At 43.9% G+C, this 22,679-nt stretch overlaps 1 protein-coding gene across 1 annotated transcript; it reads right to left on the minus strand.

The window, feature by feature from the left end:
* Nucleotides 1-11,051: 11,051 nt before the first annotated feature.
* Nucleotides 11,052-21,010, minus strand: LOC114664729 (glucose-6-phosphatase catalytic subunit 1-like). Its single transcript, XM_028818963.2, has 5 exons — nucleotides 20,659-21,010; nucleotides 17,408-17,517; nucleotides 15,257-15,362; nucleotides 15,040-15,155; nucleotides 11,052-12,636 (listed from the first exon to the last, which is right to left on the minus strand). Exons 1-5 carry the CDS (start codon nucleotides 20,874-20,876, stop codon nucleotides 12,116-12,118), a joined length of 1,071 nt encoding a protein of 356 aa, XP_028674796.2. The 5' UTR covers nucleotides 20,877-21,010; the 3' UTR covers nucleotides 11,052-12,115.
* Between the last annotated feature and the right edge of the window lie 1,669 nt (nucleotides 21,011-22,679).

Here is a 22,679-nt window from a genome sequence, read left to right on the forward strand (position 1 = left end):
TTCTACACCTCCTTTCACATCTGCAAAGTTTTGTGGGTGTCCGAAAAACAAACATAAAAATGAGTTCAAAGGACTGGGGCTAGGGGGCTACCCTGTTTGATCTTGGCTTTGGTTCTTGCTATGGCAACTGGACCAGAAGAGTAGGAGGCGGGGCCTGGGCAATGTCACAGCTTGTCTGATTGGTTGGAATTAAGTTTAGGTTTGTTGACAGGTGTGCGACTCCTCATGTCCCTTAAGAGGAAGACCCCAAAAGAGACAACCATCACACTATACTAGAGTGCCTTCTATTTCTATCTATTCATTATACATCTGCTTATTATAAAATGGCTCATCTAGCCATTTATTGTCTATATAGTCCCTTTCATCCCATCTATCTATCGTCTTTCATTCTATCTACATTTACCTATTTGGCTAATGTCTTTATCCAAGGCAACTTACACTTATGGTACAATTGGTCACATTTCTTTTTGGCTTTCCAATTGGAGCACAGGAAGGTCAAGTTTATCTATCTATCTATCTATCTATCTATCTATCTATCTATCTATCTATCTATCTATCTATCTATCTATCTATCTATCTATCTATCTATCTATCTATCTATCTATCTATCTATCTATCTATCTATCTATCTATCTATCTATCTATTATATAGTGCCTTTCATATCTATATATCTGTCTGTCTGTCTATTTTATGTTGTGGAGAAATCTTCAGGAAAAATGAGCAGAGTCTTCAGAAAGGCCGTCAGAACTTAAACGTTTTTGCACAGCATAAGAGACCATTGCAGAGCACATAAAGCCTGCCTCAGTTCAATTGAAGTGAGCCTCAAGCATTGGGTGAGCCCCAAATTTATTACAATTCTTATCCCAAAATGACCGCCCCCACACCATTTCCCATCATCTGCTCTCCAGGGTTTCTCTCTGCTCAGCACCTTTTCTCATAACAATCTCTTTCCCAGCAGAACTTCTCATAACAAATTTCCTTCCCAGTCCATCTTCCCATAATAACCACTTTGGCTGGAAAGACATATTTGCCACCTGGTGTTGGGCATCACCTGATTAGCCCTCCCTTTGTTTCCACATCCTAATCCTCAGCATTTAAGGATCAATGGCGTTTTAGTTAATCGAATCTTACAATTACCTGTTGCACTAACACTCTTTAAGGCTAAAATCATAAGTGGCCGTGCCAGTAAGCGGCAGTGCGCAGCTTCATTGATAAGGCCAAGCTGTGGATGGCCTTGACATCCTGTAGTGCTTCCTGGCTGCTTGAAAGAAAGGAAAAATACACGCCTTTTAACAATCGATTCTTACGTATCTTAAAACTGACTAGTTTCATACGTTCTGCTGTAACTTTATTATCATTATGATACATAAAGAAGCATTGGCATGTGAACTTAAATGCTATTTAAAATATCTGTTTACATGCGTGCTAATGTGAAAGCCTGCGAACAAAGACAGCTGCACACTCTGACTTGCCAGCATGAAGGCTGAGCTGCCGGTCACTTCACAGGCATCCTTCAATTTTGTTGTTCCTTTGTAAAAGTGACAATGACAATAAAGATCTATCCATCTATCTATCATTTGTAAAGGAAAAGTCCTGAGCCTTCGATAATCAACTCTTAAGCTCTGTTATACTGTAGTTTAGACTAGCTAGGTATCATAATGCATTTTACTTTAAGTTTATTGCCTAAGGTATTGATGAGCCCTAGAGCGTATACTCTATGTGTATGTGTTAGCTTGACAGCTTGCCTAGTAGTCACACAGTTAAAGGCCCTGCATGTTTGTTTAGTCTTCTGCCTGCCTGCTCATTCAGCTCCTTCAGAGAACATGACGTCCTTGACTGGCAAAAGTGCAAAACAAAGCAAGTAGGCAGGCAGGCAGGTAGGCCAGGGCCCTTCTGCTGATATAACTGGTGTCCTTTAAAGCTGCCCCAGGCCTACGCTTGTCATAGCTAACAGCACTATAACTAATAATAAGGCATATTGAGCCTTAATTTGAAACACTACCAGCTCATTCACAGTTGTCTCTTTCTCTTGATATTTGTGTATTATGTAGCACTTTCCACATAGATAGATAGATAGATAGATAGATAGATAGATAGATAGATAGATAGATAGATAGATAGATAGATAGATAGATAGATAGATAGATAGATAGATAGATAGATAGATAGATACTTTATTAATCCCACGGGGGGAAATTCACACATCTGCATACTCCCACTATGTGGTGCCATTTCTATAATCCTATCTTATGGCACCTTTCACATCTCTCTACCTTTTAAGCAGGATCTTTTCTATGCATTTCAAATAACACCTTACACATATTAAATGGCACATTTCCCATATACATCATATAGCACCTTTTACATCGGGGGGTGAGGGGCACGGTGGTAGCACTGCTGCCTCACAGTAAGGACACCAGGGTTCACATCCCAGATCCATATTGTGTGGAGTTTGTGTGTTCTCCCTGTGCGCTCCACTTTCCTCCCACAGGTTTGGTGAATTGGTGACCCTGAATTGGCCCCAGTGTGTGGCTGAGCTGTGTGTGTATGTGTATGTGGTTTGGGTGCTGTGTGTGTGTGTGTGTGTGTTTTCACCCTGCGATGGACTTGCGCCTTTTTCTGGGGTTTGTTCCTGCCTTGCGCCCTATGCTACCTGGGATTGGCTCCAGCACCCCCTGTGACCTTTTCTGAACTACGCGGGTTAGACACTGACTGACTGACTTTTCACGTCTACTTACATTATTTTATATTATTATGCAGTGCTTTTCACAGATCCTTCTTTATCTATATATCTATTAAAGAGTGTCTTTCCTTCACTATCAGATAGCACCTACATCTACTATAAAGCATCTCTTATATCCGTCTACATATTTCCATTTGCTTTATGTAACACTTATCAGTGTTTGAAGTGTCACAGATTTGCTATGGAAGACCACTGAAAAGACATTTAAGGTGTTTTGGTTCTCTTCCACTGATGGCTTGCTTGTCACTCAAGGTGCTGATTATAATTCATGTAATCTTATTATTTTGTTTAGTTTGTTTTCCTCAAAGAGGACTCGCACTGTTCTTATTCAGTTTTCAAGAAGCCAATCCTATCATCCCCAGGAGCCGACCCACCTTTAGCTGCAGAGGCGCCCAGTGTCACAAACATTTCTACTGAGATCTTCATTTCTGGTTCTTGTCTTGTCTGGTGTGATCATTGACACTCTTCTCCCTACAATGTGCTCTCATACGTAGTGTCTGGGCTCCTGTCTTCGACTGATTATTTAAGATGTCCTAACCTCCCTGGACTGGTGCCCGCTCTTCCAGGGCACACTCCCTTAGCAGTATGATATGACACTGTGCCTCTGTCCAAGCCGAGTGTCCCCTTTTCTGTGTGACATTGATCTCTGTTTCATGTGAACTTACCTGATGGCACTGGCAGATGCTGGGTGTCTCCTTCCTAATCAACAAACGTCATCATCTTCTCGTCCTTTGCCCTGGGCACATGTGCTCCTCATGCTGCTGTCATGCTCTCTGCATGTGCTACTGTCCAAGAAACACAATCAGAGTGTGTGGCGGTGATGAAACACTAAGGAATGGTGAGCAGGGAGTGTCTACTAAATATAATAAGTGTGTGCCACTGGGAATGCCCGGCCCTGTTCCTCTACCTAGGCATGTGGCATGGAGTCCCTGCTTATAGATTGAGTTGTATAATTATATAGCATGCCCAGTGTGCCAGCTCAGTGCCACATTGCATTTAGGAGGACATATTGCCTTATGGTTGGGACATACCAGGGAGGAATGGTTGAGGTGGTTTCCCTTGTGCCTTCCTTAAATAAAGCAGTTTTCGATACGGAGGAAGCGGAAACAATCAAGGACACGACGGAGAAAAGATTCCTGTGAAGAAGATCGTGTGGAAGGAAATGATGTGCAGAAAGGAAGGACGTTTGGAAAGATGAAGTAAGCAGTGAAGACTGAGCAATGAGGAAGAGGAGAGACCTGTGCTTCAGACCTGTCAAAAGACACAATGTATGATGATGGGCCGCTCAATGGTGAGGACTGCTGCCCCACAGCTCGGAAATCCCAGGTTCAGATCTCAGCCTTGCCACTGCCTGTATGGAGTTTGCATGTTCTTCCTGTGTTTTGGTCAGTTTCCTTTTCCAGTATTCTGGTTCTTCTCCCAAAATCTAAAGACATGCCTGTTAGGTCACTTGGTAATTTCAAACTGGCCCCAAGGGTGTGCATGAGTGGCATCCCACCCAGGGTTGGTGCCCATATTTTGCTGCACACATATATGCAGATTTAGATGCACGCACACACACACACACACACACACACATCTTCCTCCATCCTGAGCACAAAGAGCCCTGCCTGACTTCATTTACTGGCCTGATTAAAAGGCTCCTTAGCGCCCCGATTGCCCTGATTAGGAGCTCTGATTTGTCCACTCAGCCCATTTGCTCTTCTTATTATGTAATGTTTGGCAACAGTGCCAAGTGTGAAAGGAACCTTTGAGACAGCAGTATGGGACACAATGGCCGCCACAGGCTCACTCACAGTTCTGTGCTCAGCAAAACATAAAACAAGGAAAAATAAGACACCGGCTGGTTAATTTGTTACAGAGCTACCCTGGCAGGAGCAGATTAGGACTGTTTGGCCTTGGGCCTTTGAGCAAAACACCCGCACTTGGGAATTTTATTGACAAGTGTGGCTGTTCGGTAACCAGTGAGCACTAGCAGGGGGCAGACTAGGACAGTTCAGCCACTTCCTGGCCCCCTCAGAACTGCTGCCCTTCTCTTCTCTCTTGGCAGAGGTCTGAATGTGTCGGTTAAAGTGGCCCACCTGTCTGCAGATCAGCCATCCAGGTGTGTCACGTGACAGTCATTTATTTTTTTCTTTTACATTGCTAAAACAGTTATAAATATTTTCATTTTTGCTTTAGCTATAAATGCTCAGTTCCCCTTTGCTGTCATGCATTTCTCTGAAGTTTGCTGCCTTAATTGTATCCTCATAATGACAATTAACATTGAGCGGAGCAGACACACTGAATGAGGAAAGGCTTCAGTGTCAGACATGCCCAGGTGTTCAATACTAAATAACAGATTAAATAACTGCAACACCTGGAAAACCCAAATGAAGATGATGATGAAAATCATAAACACTGAGTTAAATTAAAACAAAATTATCTATATGTAACACATGTAAACACTAGGTACTGTATGTTCTCATTAAAGAATGCCCAAACTGCATTGACCTCAAAACACAGAAACTGGGAAGTAAGGGCTTAGCTAAAAGGCCAAATAAAAACAGACGTGCCTTGAAACAAAAGGGGTCCACATAGTTTGGGAACCGCACTGAAGAGTTCAATTTAAAGCAGAATTGGTTGGGACAAAAACCTGTTGCTGTGATGCACCATCTGTTGGAATGATGAATGCACTGTCTCTGTTATATGCCATTTGGCATGGGATTTGTAAAAGCAGTGTTAATGTTTGCGATGCAGCATCTGTTGGAATGACAAATGCAATGCATTTTATATTATATATGTTTGTGATTTGCCATCTGTTGGAATGACAGAGACATAGCAAGAGGATGGACAAACAGATATTCAGACAGACACACAGACCTTTGTCCTTTTATTAAGGTGGGAGACAGCTTGGGTTAGAAAGGAGTTCATAAAAAAGGACTCGTTGCCTGACCCAGACTGCTTATAGATGCAAGGCACCATCTTAAACAAATATTGAGAGTTTTTTTGTCATTGAAAGGTATTTTATACAATAAAGTGGGGTACTCTGTTATGGTCCTGAGGGCAGCAGTGCCTACACGTTTTCGCTTCAACCAGTGTCATAATCAGAACCTGTTCATTTACTAATAAAACAGTATTTTTGGGATTAGTTTTAGTTAGCTTTTTGTTACAATCCAGAAACCTTAATTGCCTATTTTAGTTTTAAACTGATGCCTTTGGGTTTTAATTATCCGCAGCCCTCAATTAATAATGAGGTACAAACAACAAAGAAACCCGCAGCGCTCCAAATAACGGGTTTCCATGTAAACCCCTGCACATGCATCATGAAGGATTTGTTTTAAGACAATTGTTTTGTGAAACAAATTGAGGGAGAAAGGGAGAATGAAGTTCTCAGAGAGTTTTCAGAAAATAAAAAAATGTACAGTTTTTGTCTTGGAAGAATGAATGCGCAAAGAAATAGTGAAATACCACCAAGTTCTATTATCTGCTAGGCTCGGCTTCTAATTAATTTCAAAACTGGTTGGAACGAAAGCTTGCAGCCACTGCACATGCCCAGGACCCCACCCGAGGACCCCTGTAATAAAGACTTCTGCCGTATTCATTGGTGCCACTTAAAGGAGATTTACGGTATTAAGGCTGAGGATCCTAAAACGCGCACCATGACATTTGGACCGATAGTCTGCCAGACCGTGCGGGTGTTTTATCGTCAGCTTTAACTGGTGGCACAACGAGAAGTAAACCACAAACCTGGCTCGGTCGTATTGGCGTGCAGCTCACGTTTTCATTCCAGGGCTATTCTATCGGAATGAAAGGCGATATATGTTGAAGTAATTATACATGGGCTCCTCCGTCTCTGCCCCTTTGTCTTTTGTTATCTTGCTGAAGTTTCATCAAGCGTGGAAAATGCCAAGCCATCAGCTGGCACGAGTGTGATCACGCCGCTCGAACGTGGGCATTAACTCGAGCCGCAAGCGCCGCCCCACTCGCTAGCCGTTAAGCAGGCCGTCCTGCTTGTGCGCTCAGGGGCCAGCGAACGATCAGATAAGCGCCGGAATCAACAAGTTTACTCCGTGTCAGCTCTTAATGATTTGACTGGAGCCACACACCCATAATAGCAACAGCCCTCGAGCACTCCTCTACCAGGAATACGGGGGGCCAGCGAGGCAAGGCAGACCCTAAAAGATATGACAGCGGGTTTGTAAAATAGCGGTTTTCAAATAAAGTCATGTTCGGACCCCTGGGGCGGTAGGTTTTCCCCCCAACCCACCTCTTTGAATTCCCATCATTTATCATGTCGGTATTCCCAGTTTCTATGTGTTGGTGCTAACCCGGAAGTCAAAAAAACGGGGTTTATAATATGAGAATTGGAGTGTAGTAGTTATTTATTCAGTGTTCATTTTTTTCTTTTAATGTTGCTTTTTAAGATGTTCGTTATCATGATCGTCATTCCGCTTTTCCAGGTGGTCTGCTTTTCAGCGCCGTTATTCGGTAATAAGCACATCAATCAGTAGTTTTTTTTTCATTTATTTTAATACAGTTGTCAAAGCGCCAAACTCATTCCCGTAATACAGCCTCAGCACTCCGCAACCTTAACGCCGCAACGCCTCAGGCAGTGGTTCTCAATCTGTGGGGTGGGCTCCCCTAAGGGGGCGCGAAGTAACAAAAAGGGGGGCGCGAAGATGTGAAAAAAAGAAAACAAGAATCAAAAATATGAAAAATGCATCTATTGAAACCAAAACAAATTAACTTAAACTACATTCTGATATTAGAAAAATAAATATAGAGTTAGATAAATGTCGATAAAAGTTAAGTAGGTATAATAAAATGTGCATCTATAATATATAATTAATTTAAAAGAACAAATTGGTATTAGTGGGCTCTTTTCAAAAAAACGTTAGGGGGGGGGGGGCGCAATTAAAACTGTTATGAAAACTCGGGTCGCAAATACTTAAAGATTGAGAAACGCTTTCTTAATGTGTATGTGCTAAGTGGCAATTAGTAAAGCTTTTTGCAAATCACTACATGCACCTTGTATTGCGTAGACGCAATTCTCACTTGACTCTGATAAGCCAATCAGAGCAGATTGCCCTTTAATCATTTAGAAATATGCATTTCTCATTCATATCAGCACAATGGGTCATTGTATAAATCATTGCATGCTAAATATAATGTAGAACGAGCAATGTTTGGCAGTTTGTTAGAAAGTATGTAAGAATAACAATCACAACCCCCCCCCCCCCCATTCTACATGTGTAAATCATGGATAATTGTTACCAGTTATTAATTACAAACCTGTATGAGATCTACCTCAGTGTGGAGCGAGTAACAAATGCAATAGTAAGAGGCAGAGGCGTCAGAGTGTGTGATGAAGAGGTGAGAGGAGTGCAGAGAGGACGAGGAAGGGGCAGGGGGGTGTCAAAGGTGACTAAACATATCAATTGAGATCTTGACCAGTTAACAGACCATGGCCTAATCATATTTGGACTGTTGAATTCATGGATTCATGTTTGCCCCATTTCAGGATTGTACCATGTCCCCATTCTGGTGGCAGAGGCCCGTTATTTACACCAGAACAAGAGATAGTAATTGTTGACAGGGTGAGGACCAACAACGCGAGTTGTCTTCGTGACATCCAGAGCGCCATTCTACAAGATGACACCACCTGTCAGAACGTCACCTCTGTCTCTCTACAATGGATAGGGCGCTGATGAGATGTGATAAAGTAATGAAACAGCTCTACAGGTTTCCTTTTTCCAATGAGAGGGCGCAGGAGCAAGGATTCCTGTATGTGCATCTGCAATTTAACGTAGGGGTCCATCTTGTCAAAAACGCGACCATAAAAACGGTCCCAGCATGATTTAGCTCTCTGCTGTGCCCTTTAAATATCGCAGTTCGTTTTGCACAGTGCAACTGATGACCCAGTGTGCCAGGTTTGCCAGTGGATTTGACTATAGGATATTCAAGTTTGCCTTTTGAACAAGGGTGCATTTCTTGTCTGAAAAAGGTGCGAGTTAAAGTGGCCCGATTTGGATTTAACTCTTCAGATGCACGTTAAATCCCACAGCTCTATAGATAAACGATCGAGTGTGACGTTTACCAGAGAATTAAATTAGTGTACTCGCATTGGACTGGGCAAACTGCACATGCAATCAGTATGTGAAATATCAATTCCTTTCGTAACTTGTGCGAATAGGAGGCTGTCTGTGAGCTAGTAAGCGAGTAGTTACATAACTAATGTCATTTCCTTTTACTATAAATTAGTGCGGGGCGGCACGGTGGCGCAGTGGTAGCGCTGCTGCCTTGCAGTATGGAGACCTGGTTTCGCTTCCCGTGTCCTACCTGCATGGAGTTTGCGTGTTCTCCTCGTGCCTGCGTGGGTTTCTTCCGGGTGCTCCGGTTTCCGTCCAAAGACATGCAGGTTGGCGATCCTAAATTGTCCGTAGTGTGTGCTTGGTGTGTGGGTGTGTTTGTTACTGTCTTGCGCTCTGTGCAGACCGCCGTGAGCCTGTGTTAGGATATTGCGGGGTTGAATAATGGATGGATGGATAAATTAGTGCAGTGGTTAGCGTTGCTGCTTCGCGGATCCAATGACCTGAATGCATAGCCTGCTTTTATAAACTTTCCAATACCCATTTCTGTGGAATGTAACTGTGTGAGGAAACTGTCAAATTGTTTAGTGATATGATATTTCCTGTTTCCAAAAAATGATGCACAGTAGCACGCGGTGGTATTTGATGCTCATCTGATATGCGGCGCACACGCAGTATTAGCCGGTTCGACCTTAAAGTACCTGAATGGTGCGCAGGCTTTGGTAAATGGTGGGCACGAGATAGTAAGCTGTACGCTCTAAATTGCTTCCCTGGAAGAAGAAAAAAATTACACCATATCCACTCAGGGGCTCCGTACGAGTGTGCAGACGGATACCTGTAAACCTAAAGTACGAACCTAAACCCTTTGAGTCAGATGTCCCTCCCACAACCCTAATCTTAATCATAGTGTAACGGGGCATGCGACGGGCTATTCGTGACTGACATTGTGAGCAACGTACGTCAGGGTATTGCAGGCTGCAGTTAGACCCATCTTCAACCATCCTATACTCATTTAATGGGTAAAAGCCCACCCGTCTGCTTGTTATATCAAAGCGCTACAAAAGATGGGAGTGTCGTCAAACTGTACCACCATAGCTTGGTAAAGGCGTAATTAGGTTGCCTCGAAGCGCACGTTTGTATTTCTCAAATCTAACTTGTACGTGAGCACATCTCCAAAGTATCCCCTACGTACGAGATATGTTCACGTACTTACGGGATAAGGGCTATATCATCATTGTTTACACTGCTGTAAGTGTTGCGTTAGGTTATTAGTTACTTTTAAAAGTAACCATACTTTTTGGCTGTGTTCGTTCACCTCATCAGTATAAATTTAGAGATTTCTGAAATATTGAGGCAGAGAATTTCAGCCAGGAGAAGGAATAACGCGATCGCCCAAGCATTTGCCTCTTGAAATGTAGTGGACGTTTGTACCCGTGGCTGCTGAAAACGTCTGCAAAGCAAAATGCCTGCGCAGACTGCAGAGCGCAACAGACATGCGCAGACTACAGCGTCCTTAACAGTAACCCGTCTTTGGTTTTACATGACAGCATAATTGGATTATTTGTGTGGAAACGCACGTCTCTGGGGTTTCTCTGAGACCAATAACGCAATCCTTCTAATCGGAATGAGGGTCTACATGGCAATTTAGAAATCAGGTTTCTGTGCATAACTCTTGAAGCACACGGAAATGCACCAAGTGGGGCTTACACTAAAGTCATTGCCCCCCACGTCTGCTGTGCTTGTCGTTAATTGTCAGGGTACAATTAAGGTGGCAGCAATGACGAATTAATAGGAAAAACGACTAAAGTTACACTCTCAAAAAGCAGAGGTGTCAGAGTGGTTCTTGAGATGGAGAACCATTTTTTGTTCCCAAATGAACCGTCCACGTGCAAGTTCTGGAAAGAACCTTTTATCTTGATTTGTAAGAGGGTCCGTGAATATCCTTGAATAGACGATAAGACATCTGTGTATGGTTTATGATTTTAAGAGGACTTCTGCTGCATGAAATCCCACAGGCCAGAGCTCAGGTTTTCCTGATGTGTTGTACCTGCTGTAGCTCGCCTACTGGACATTAAAGGTTTCTGGGGTTTTTTTTTCTGTATACTAAGAACGTTGAAAAACTCAAAGAACCAACTTCATGTCCACAGAGTCGGGCCCAGAATGAAATGGTCATTTGGCAAGCAATGGAGGTATGAAGACGCACACAACCCAGTGCAGGGCAAATAAAGAAACAGGATTTTTAAGAGTGTGTAATTAAGAATTTAAAGCTGTAGCTAAAACACAAATACATTTAAGATTCTTGCATATGCAAATCACACACTACTGCATGTTTTTCTAAATGCAAAATAACAGAAGAAAAGCCAAACACCAAATGATTAAACTGTTTCCTTTTTCCCTTCCTTTACAGTTACAGAGAATCGTAAGGTGGTCTGATGTTTAAATGTCATTACCCCTTATTGTGTGTCAGGCCAGCAGGCACCTTAACATCAGACCCTGTCTTAATTCCTGATATTGAGAAGGCTCTTTAAAACTGTTACAAGATGAAAATCAGAAGTATAGTACTATATATAAACATTACAAATTTTATAAATGAATTTTCAATTTGGTTTAACATCAAAGAAAACGATAAAACTCCTCAGCTACTAAGTGTAGAAAATCTGTCATTAATAATGGGTTTCTATATGTAAACATGGCTTTTTTCCTTCTAGTCCCCTTCTATAATTCAGCTATACTGTACTCTATGTGAATATGCAGGCTTATTATGCTGGGGTGTTGAGCAGAAATTTGAAAAATTGGTGTTGGGATGGGGGGAGGGGGGGGGGGTTGTCATCATGGACAGTACAGGCCTGCAGCCACCTTCATATCACTGCTGTTCCCTCCACAGATCTTCCCTGCCCTATGCCAGGCTGCTGCTCCACCCTAGTAACCCTCCTGACAGTGGATGGATGTTCTTCATATGACACATGACTGTCCCAAGTGGATTTTATTATTTTCTGGGTCATGTGATTGGTACCTTCCACCCTGCCCAAGCACAGGGTCCACAGGGCAGGCAAAACCAGAGCAGAGAGGCACTCACTGGAGGATTTTAATGACTGCTTGGTTTCATTGTCCATGTTTTAAGCTTGACCCCACAACTCCATTAACCTCCTGCCCCCTTCCAAAACCCCACCAGCTCCTCTGACAAGCACTTTGCATTCCATGGGTCACACTGGCAGCTGAATCTCACAGTTTTAAGGCATTCAAGTCAACACCATATTGTCTCCATTCAATGCTTAAAATGTCCCTTTGTCCACTTACTGGTCACCACTGTGCCTTCTTTTTCTTAACAGTGAAAAGCTGTGATAGACAACCAGGGACAACCCATACCACCATTAGGGGCACCGCTGCACTCTTACAGAAGGAAAGGGCATAAAGCAGGAGCTCCTGTTCCTCGGGAATTGGTACCAGGTCCAGCAAACGCAAAGCCAACAGAGACACCACTATACAGCCCAGCCTGAAGGGGGTACCATGGACCCATTTTCCTCTGTAGCTGGCCTGATAGAGCGGAGCATTGATGGAGAGCGCCAGACCCAGGCCAAAGAGCGTGCCCAGGTTGCGCAGCAGGCTGGCAAATGGGGTGGTGTCCATGTGGACCCAGTCAGGCCGCACACACCACCTCTTGGCTTTCTCCAGTGTCCACAGAAGGTCCACTCCTACGACCTTAAGGAGAAGGTAGAAACCCAGAGCAAAACTGAAGAGGAAGACAGTGGTGATGACGTACTTCTTGAGGCTGGCACCATAGATCCACTGGATTTTGTCAAACAATTCTGCCACCAGAATGCCTACATTAACAAGAAGCAAACCATTGGTCAACCTCATGGAGCAGATAATAAGCCGATATACAAAAAGTAAGCCTGTGGACATTCCTGCCACTGTGACCTGGCAGCAGCAGTAAGACACACCCTGTAAGTGGAGGCTGGGCACAAGCACACCCACCCACAGTCAGTGCCTTTACATGCACACACATAACCCAGTTAAGACAGAAGCCTGGTTTCTTAAAAATTCACGTTTACATCCACCATATCTACCGCCGATGTATAGTTACAGTACTCAACTCCTTCACCTTTATTATCTAACGTAACACAGCCCTCTCCAAGCTCTGTCATCCAGTTCAGGGGCTTGGGGACCTAGAGCTGATCTTTGCAGGGCTTAACCCTGGACTGGGCACTGATCCATCACACCCTCACTCTCTTACACTGGGTCAATTTAGAGTCACCAAACATTACCACTGCTTCTTCAAATCCCATACCAAATGGCATATAACAGAGACATTGCAGCCATTTATTTTAATGAAAAATGCATTGCGATGCACCATCTGTTGGAATGACAAATGCATCAAACATCTATAGCAATAAAATGCATTGCTATAGATGTTTGTGATGCGCCATCTGTTGGAATGACAAATACAATGCATTTCATTGCTATAGATGTTTGTGATGCGCCATATGTTGAAGTGATAAATGTAATGTTTTTTTATTACTACAGAAGTCTGGTGATGTTCTACCTATTGGATTGACAAATGCAGTGCCACAAACATTTGTGATGTGCCATCTGTTGGAATAATGAATGCAATGGATTTAATTACTACAAAAAAATTGTGATGCACCATCTGCTGGAATGACAAATGCATTGTATTTTATTACTGCATACATTACAAAATACATTAGACAGAGCACTGCAAATGTTACGTTACAATGATTAGTTAGATTTAAAACTGTCTTAAATGGGTAGCCCTACTAGAACAATCTTATTTTTAATGACAATGTGTAACAACATTTATATACTGTATGTAGAGACAGACACACACACACAAATAGACATATGTATACAAATATTCATATTATGAAACTGTCTATTGTAAATATGTTATTTAAAAGATATGAGATTGTCTTGTGCTTTTGAGAGTGTGTAATGGGGTGCATTGCATTTAGCGAGGCTGCTCTGTAACAGAATATGGAACAACGGGACAGTGGATGGTGCTGCTGCATCACGGTGTAGAGGTTCAAAACCTGCCTCTGGCCATTTCCTATGTGGGATTTTTCTGGGTAGTCTGGTCTTCTTCCTCATCTCAATGATTTGCCCTTAAGGTTAGCCTGCTCCTTTAAACTGGCCAGATTTGGGGGGTGTGAGTGAGTATGCCCTGCAACAAACTGGCACCCCGTCCAGGGTATGTTCCTGCCATGCACCTGATGACACAAAGATAGGCTCCATCCTCCATAATCTCAGATAGATTAAGTTGGTTTAGAACTTGGATAGCTGGAGGGTGGCTGTTGCCTTCCATCTCTGGAGCCATGGGTTCAAATCCCAACCCAGTGGAGTGCACAGGTTCTCCACCTTGTTTGTGTCAGATTTTCCTCCAGGTTTGCTCTCACATCCCAGCTGTATTCAAGTTAGGTTAACTTGGCCAATGTGGCCTTAGTGTGTGCTGCACTGAGGTGCTGTCCCACCCAGGGCTGGTGCCTGCTTTGCACCCCCTGCTGGGGAGATGTTGCTATAATACACTAACTGGCTCAATGAGCCTCAGCCTGAGATTGTCAAATTTTTGGCACAGTACTGCTAAACACACTCATGATTGGCATTATATTTCATAACACATTAAAGAAAAATAGAAGACTATAATATTTTTCATTTTATGCAATAATTAATGATTTTCCATTTATATATTGTGTACGTATACAGACTGGTGCTCCATTCTTACACCTGTTGTGATGCACATAGGAACCTGCTCCCCATGACTACGAACTGAAAAAGCAAGTTACAAAATGGATGGCTGCTTGGATAGATGACTGCGCTGAAGGACAGATGGTTCATTGTAGTGATTCTTGGGTGGATGAATGGCTAGATGGAAGGCCTCCGTGGAAAAAGGGAGGAATAGTTGCAAGGAAGAATAGATATTAGGATGGAGTGATGATGTGGTAGATATAGATGAATGGTGATTTATAAAATCTAGTGGGCAGAATGGACCCTCTTGTCAGACCTGAAAGATCATCATAGGACTCTTGGCAAGCTGCCTTGTTCTGGTTCAATGTGGAGTGACATATCTGACAGTCAGCATGCAGTGACAGAACTCAAACGTCTTTATAATTAATGAAACAGTGAGTGACCACATCCACCCATGCACTTACTTAACCCAGTGAATCAACTCTGAATCATAGAGGATGGCTTGAGGTGACTGAGGGACTGACCTGAAATCACTCCAGCAATGACCTGATGTGGGAAGTGAGCTGCCAAATACACCCGAGCCATACAGACCAGGAGCTCAATGGCACAGAACAAAGACCAAAGCAGCACCCGTAGACATCTGTGGAAACAAACAGACATTCAGGTGGTCACAAGGAACATGTCAGCACAACTGGTAAAGAAATATTTCATAAAAATGGAGCTCCCTGCCTTAACACTCACCCAGTCTGAAGAGTGGAGTGATTCCTCTGGGAAGCCAATGTGAGAATGGCGCTGATCATCACATACCAGACCCCAGCAGACCCCATGGCATGACCGGAGGGGCTTCCTGACAGTAATGAAACACAACATGTCTACAATGAGTCACTAACGTCTCCCAACGACACTCGCCTAAATCAGACTGCAAGCTGGGTCCTCATACAAGCATTAAGAGTTCAGCTCTCACACTGGATGCGGGTGTGATGAGGAGCCAGTGGCTGAGCTGGGACTTAGTCTAAATGAATCCCCTTAATCCAATCTTGCCCCAAGAAAGGGGGTACTTTATGTGTAAAGGACGTTGAGAAGAATGTAAGGCAACATAGTGTGGCACAGACTCAAGACGGCACATTGCACATGAAAAGACTGTGCTGCAACACCCTATGAAGTCAGTAGATGGATTGGGAGGGCATGGGGGGGGGGGGGGTCATGAGGTCACTGGAAAGGGGTGTGTGGCACTCCCAATATCAGTGCAAAAGGACGAAGGTCCAAGTCTTTAGAGTCCTGGTGCTTCCTGTTTGTGAGACATGGACGCTATCCAGTGACCTGAGACGAAGACTGGACTCCTTTGGTACTGTGTCTCTCTGGAAAATCCATGGGTCCCGCTGGTTTGACTTTGTGTTGCTCATGGAGTCCCGAGTGAGGCACATTACCTGCATTGTGAGGGAGCGTCAGTTACGGCATTACGGCCATGTGGCGCGTTTCCCCCGAGGGTGATCCGGCTCGTAAGATCCTCATTGTTGGGGACCCGAGTGGCCAAGGGGTTGCCCACGTAACACCTGGCTGTGGCAGATCGAGCGTCATTTCCAGAGGGTGGGACTGGACCGCGTGTCTGCCTGGGGGGGTTGCAAACTGGGATCCTGAGTTGTTTTGTCATGTAGTGGGTGTGGCATTGTGCTGTACTAGTGCCTGCTCCCCAACTTGACTTGCACCACTGTGGCTAGCACCTTTCATTCCTGCCAGATCCTTCATCGGAGTTCAGTTCATAAACCTTGGGCAGCTGATGCTTACCCAGATCTGCTAGCGTTTTGTCCAGTGACGGCATCTTGTGTGTTTCATTTCAGCTTTGGTAGATACTAGAAGTGTAAAATTGTGCATGCAAAGATTTGAAATGATGGCTCAATGCAGGGTTTCTTGTTCGTAATCTACTTTACTGGGTGAGGAGTTCGGCAATTCCCTTAACCCTGAGTATTTAGTGAAGATGGACATTCCTCCTTCTCCATCTCAGGTGGGAGAAGAAGAGTGTTACTTGGGATAAGGAAGTCTGGTTACTCCCGCTCAGCCTGTTACTGCCAGGAGAGGTGCCACACTCTTAAAAATAAAAATACAAATGTGGCTCTTCAGTGCAATGCCATAAGGGAATCATTTTTAGTTCCCAAAAGGATCATCCACACACATGAAGGTTCCAGAAAGAACCCTTACTTCTGTAACAGGTTCCACAAATACTTATGAATAGATGAGAGATTTATGAAATGCCAATGGGTGTCAGATTTTAAAAGGACTCTCACTGCATACAATACCACAGGCTCAGTTCTGGATTTCTTGCTCCATCAGTAGCCCACTGCACACTAAACATTTCTATTCTGCCCCCATATTAGGAACCTCTCCAAAGCCTAAAGAACCAATTTCATGTGTAAAGAACCCTTCCCAGTATGAAGTGGTCCTTTGTCAAGTGATGGTTCTAGAAGAAAATGCAGAAACCAATGAAATGCCATTTTAGGACCTTTATTTTTAAGAGTGTATGGAAGGTGACTAGAGGTTGAATCCACTTCTTTGAAACGTGTGTGACACGTCAGTTAATATTAACAAGGAGGATTGCAGCAGCCCTCCACATAAACCAAACTCTCTGCCTTCAAAGAACATCATGTCAAACTCTTGTTAAAAAAAAAAAAAAAAAAAATCACAAAAGGAAGTCTTTAATGTCTACTAAGAAAAAGAGCTTAAAATAAACAAGCAGCCATTTGGGCCAGCAAGGCCACAAAAGTTAAGAGCGATGACCATTTAGACTCTGGCAGAGCACCCAGTAGCCCTCAGAGCCGTCTATGTTGACCCTCTTTATATTTCAAACAATGCTATTACTAGGACATATCTGTCTTCAGGAGACCCCCGGTGGTTTACCTGGTCCAGTCTCACATGTGACAGGGAACTGCTTGAGGACAGGGCGCTGAAAAGACCCATAAAATTCGGTCTCATGAACCCACCAGTACGGCCGCTCACCAAACAGGACCCTAAAACAAAGAAGGTGGAGAGGAAAGATAAAACCCTATGCCTGTCTGGGGACGACTTCCCATACCAGTGTCTGTGACTAATGCGTTTGATAAAAACAAAGCCCACCAGAAGACAATGGCCTACATTTTACCCCCATTGAAAGGTACCGTTATACATTCCTTGAAACGATCCACGGCCCCCTAACAGGCACAGTTTAGTAATCCTTTCCATTTGCTTGATGGGCTTTTGGTCTTTTCGTCTGAATTTATATAAATGGGAGATGTCATGGTGGTTTCATCACGTATTTGCATGGCTCTTCTGAACGTGGTCTGCATGCTTTCTATGAGTATGGCCAGCCCACCTTCTGCTAACCAGCAAACATTTCAACCTGTCGTGTCTCGGGGTGGGTGGGCGTCTGCCACTGCAATAATAAAATCACATTATTCAATATTTAGGGCGTGGGTGTAGAGGTGGTGCACTCCAACATGTTCTTGTGGGTCCACATCAATGGCAGGTCTGGCTGGTCTCTTAATACAGTAGGTTCTTTTTCCTTAGGACACTGCATTCCTTTAATGTCTTCTACAGCTCTGTGACGGCCAATGTGGTGTGCTGGGCTTATAACATCACTTCAAGGGAAGCCCACTGACTCAACAAACTAACCAAAAGGGTGGGCTCAGCAATGGGACACACTCTGGATCCCTGGAGGTTGTAGTGAAGGAGGGAATTAAAACAAAACTCAGTGCCATTATGAACAATGCTACACATCCTTTCTATTACAGCACTGAGGACTTTCTGCCAATGAAGTATTCAACAGAAGTGTTTCAAGAAACGCTAGGGGGGTGTCCTTTATACCAACAGCAACATGGCTGGACTGGGACTTCCAAGTCAGAAGTTTACTTTCTTTTTAAATTTCTTCCCTTTGAGTCATTCTGGTTTGTGTTCAGACATACTTTGATCAGGTTTATTTATTTAAAGAGGTGATGTAAGCCAAATTTCATCCTGGGGACAAATAAACTTCTGTAAATAAACCTTTCTGCTGCACTGTTTTGTAAGATTCTGCTAATGGACAAAGACACAATAAGAAATTAATAATTTCCTAGAAATGAAAAACATGAAGTGATACTCTTTATCAATTAGTCTTTACAGCCTGTCGTCCTTTATATAATGATATACCAGGAAAAGGCACTTAAAGAAAGTGACCCAAAGTGACTTCAACACCGGGGTCTCACACCGTTTTTGGCCTAGTTACAAATCAGACTAAAACAAGAGGTGAATTTAGGTTGAGTGTTTAGGTTATGCAGCATGGTGGCGCTGCAGCATCACAGTTAGGAATCCTGGGTTCATTTCCTGGGTCCTCCCTGCATGGAGTTTGCATGTTCTCACAGTGTCTGCTGTGGGTTTCCTCCCACAGTCCAAAGACATGCAGGTTAAGTCGATTGGCGATTCTAAATTGTGCCTAATGTGTGCATGCTGTGTGTGTGTGTGTGTGCCCTGCGGTGGGCTGGCACCCTGCCCGGGGTTTGTTTCCTGCCTTGCGCCCTGTGTTGGCTGGGATTGGCTCCACCAGACCCCCGTGACCCTGTAGTTAGGATATAGCGGGTTGGATAATGGATGGATGGATGAATGGATGGATGTTTAGGTTACTGCGTGGGCAGCCCTTGGATAAAGCACCATTGAGGCAGCAACGCCGAAAACACGGACAAAGTCACCACGTGTATGCTTTGCACACGTCTCCTTAAAACGGTATCTAACGGGGTCTTCTAAAGGGTTGGAACTATCAGGACTTGCTTTGCATGGCATCGGCATTGAATTTTACAGAATTAGAAGAAAACGTGAAACTAGTGACGTCATAACATTTAGCGATCGAGGTTTCAAAAAAAAGAAAATTATATAGCGCCTTTCATAAGGAGCTTTATTCAATGTGCTTTATTAAGGGATTAACTTCCTAGTAAATTTATTTCATTCTAGGTTCCTTTTTTAAGCAATGAGCTGAAACGTAGAGTAATAAGATTAAGAAGCACCGTTGGATCTCGCATTGGTATCGAAACGCTTTAAAGACAACTAACTCAGGCGAACTAGGCAATAGTCTAGAACGGTCTTCTGTGCGAAGAGAATTCTGGGGCGACATTGTTTTTTTACAGACCGTGACTTATAAACCTTCAGACTCAATGCAACACCAAATCCCCGTGCTATTCGATCTAATATGCGCGGGACGGCTGTAGGCACGGGCCGAATATACACTGGCCTCGGGGCGCCAATAGGTCGTTTCATGTGCGATCGCGAAAGAGGCCATCTCCGAGTGAGAACCCCCAAAAAATAATGACGGATTTCATATGCGAACGCGGGAAAACCGACTTCCAAGGGGGACGCCCCCTTCTTCTTCGTCGATTTCAGTTACGGGAGGTCTAAACGGTGGACTCTCTTTCGGTTGTCTCTTTTTGGGGTCTTACAACCAGCTCTGCCTTAGAGGCGCAATGTCCCCTTGAGGCGGCACCTGACTGCACGCTGGAAACACCAAGGGTGACTCCCGCCCCCAGTCTTATATCGAATATATATATTAATATAACAATTCCCTCAAAACTCTCAGGCGCTATATATGTATACAGATAAATTAGACAGATTCTCGGCTAGGATGGCAAAAATGCAAGAGTCGGCCCCGACTGTATACCTTAAGCACTTACCAAACAGTTTACGAAAGCCTTTATAAAGAAATTCAACTTAAAAGAAAGATGGATTACATCGTGTCTTTTATAATGAGCTCTATGCAATATGCAGTTAAACCACATTTGTTATTCTGTATACTGTACTGCACTTCTCTTTCAGCGAGCAGCATCAGAAGTGCTTTTCAAAGCAAACGGATAAAACCGGAAAAATGATAATATTGACATTTGATCGAGCGAAGTGCAGCCTGTTTTGTTCTTATATTTCACTGAATTTCGTATTTGTCTCTTCTACAGTCGCATTGTTGTGTTTCAATTCCCTTACACTCCTAAAGCCCTGAGCAGACAGACAGACATCCTATACTTTCTACTCCATTATATTTCAGGGTGACTAGCCAGCCAGACTGCACATGGCTGCGATACAAAATGACTTTGCGAGACAAAGACAAGTGGACAGTGCTGTGTGTCCACGATGAAGCGAGTACCAATTGTACCACTCACCATTTCAAGACGAGGTTCAGCCAGTCCCCTATGACCGCCACCCAAACGAGTTTGACCCCAACTTTACTCTGCAGATGGAACCAGATAGGAAAGAAGACGAAATAAGGTGTGTGGAGGTCGGCGACGTTGGATGCGAACATAAACCAGTCCTCGTATTCGTTAAAGCCGCTTTGGAGGTGCTGGGCCACCCTGACTCCGGCACTGTGCAGCACATCCATTGTGGCTCTCGAGGCTCCCCGTTTCGCCGCGGTATGCTGGCCACTTTCGGGACGGTCTAATTTCGCATCGTCCGCGCTCTTTGCTGGACTTTATATGCGAGTTTGTTCAGTTGTTTGTCTTTTTGCTTAAACAGGACGGCACTAACCTTTAAACCTCAACAGGTCTCGTTTGGAGGAGGGGGGAGCGATTGATCAACAGTGTCACTGTCCTGTCAGCCACGAGCTACTTGCAGCGTCAGGGGACCAAGGGTGCCCGGAGAGATTCATAAATATCATAAATATGAGGAGGTATTAGAAATATTTTCAAAACCTTAAGGCTACCATTGCGCCTTGTTCTGCATGTCCCGGATTATCAGTTCTGCCCCCGTGTCGCGCACGTCCCATTCGAATCATTTAATAAAGATTTGAAGATTTGTCGCTCTGTTTCTGATAAATATTCTCCTCGCTGTCCTATCAGCTGGACAAAAGTGTAGTTTATAAAGCGCCTTTCAGAACATTCACTGTCACCTAACAATTGGCGAATTTAAAAAGATCCTAACCATTTGTATTGATTTTGCTAGCGTGTTTTATAATGAACAAGTCTTTTACAGTTAACCTGAAATGCCCGATTCAAATACGGAGTTGGGGATTTGAGTTTCATAGCTCAATGCTGGGGACAATCGACCACACGAGTTAACAGAGCATCCGTGAAAATATCATTTCCACCCGGTGGGTTATAAAATTGAGGCGCAGTGCTTGAAAATGCTTCTCCATGAAACCCCCTGGATTTTGCACATTTAGCCTGTGACCGACTGAGTGCTCCCCATCTGGATAGCTCAGGTTTGCTGAATGTAAAAGACGAGGCCGAAGGGTTCCTGATGGTCATCTATATGTTTTTATTCGGGTATAGTCGATCCACGGCTTTTCTGCGTCTGAACAAAATGTCTGAGTGATGATTATGTAGTTTAATTAACCCATGTGTCTCGAGTCCAAGTTTGCTCCCTGACCGTTTTGCTGTTATTTATTTGTTTGTTTGTTTGGTATTTAAATATACTTGTCAAGACGTTTCTAAACGAATTGTTCGTTTTTTCGTGTAACAATGCGAGGACGGCACGGTAGCGCTGCTGCCTCGCAGTTAGGATACCTGGGTTCGCTCCCCGTGTTCGGGTACTCCGGTTTCCTCTCACAGTCCAAAGACATGCAGGTTAGGTGCATTGGCGATTCTAAATTGTCCCTAGCGTGTGCTTGGTGTGTGTGTGTGTGCGCGCGCGCCCTGCCCGGGGTTTGTTTCCTGCCTTGCAGGCTGTGTTGGCTGGGATTGGCGCCAGCAGACCCCCGTGACCCTGTAGTTAGGATTTGGCGGGTTGGATGATGGATGGAACTGTAACACCATTTATAATTAATGACTATGCGATTTTAATAACGCAGTAGCAGACGTCATGCTGTGTTGTGCTTTCCTGGAGCAGATTTGCTTTATGAAACTGCAGGGTTTGAATGCATTTTGCTGTTTTTGGCTTTACCGGCTGTCTTGAGGTATGGGCACAGCAGGCACTAGCCAGTGGGCCCAGGGGGCCACAATGTTTCTGGTGCCTATGTTTCTGTTTTGCTATCAAACCAGGGACCAAATCACACTACTTTTCCCAGGGGCCTATGATGCTAAGACGGCCCTGAAATTTGACCTGCAGAGTTTGGTAAACGGGCTTGAAGGTATTTGCGGATGGCATGGTCTTTGGACAAAGTGCAAATTAGAACATTCTCCCCACAAACCTGAACTGCTTCAGTGTTTACTTATTATGATCCTCACTCTTCAAAATACTGCAGTCT

Source organism: Erpetoichthys calabaricus, chromosome 14 (genome assembly GCF_900747795.2).
Source record: "Erpetoichthys calabaricus chromosome 14, fErpCal1.3, whole genome shotgun sequence".
In the NCBI taxonomy this organism is placed as follows: Eukaryota; Metazoa; Chordata; class Cladistia; order Polypteriformes; family Polypteridae; genus Erpetoichthys; species Erpetoichthys calabaricus.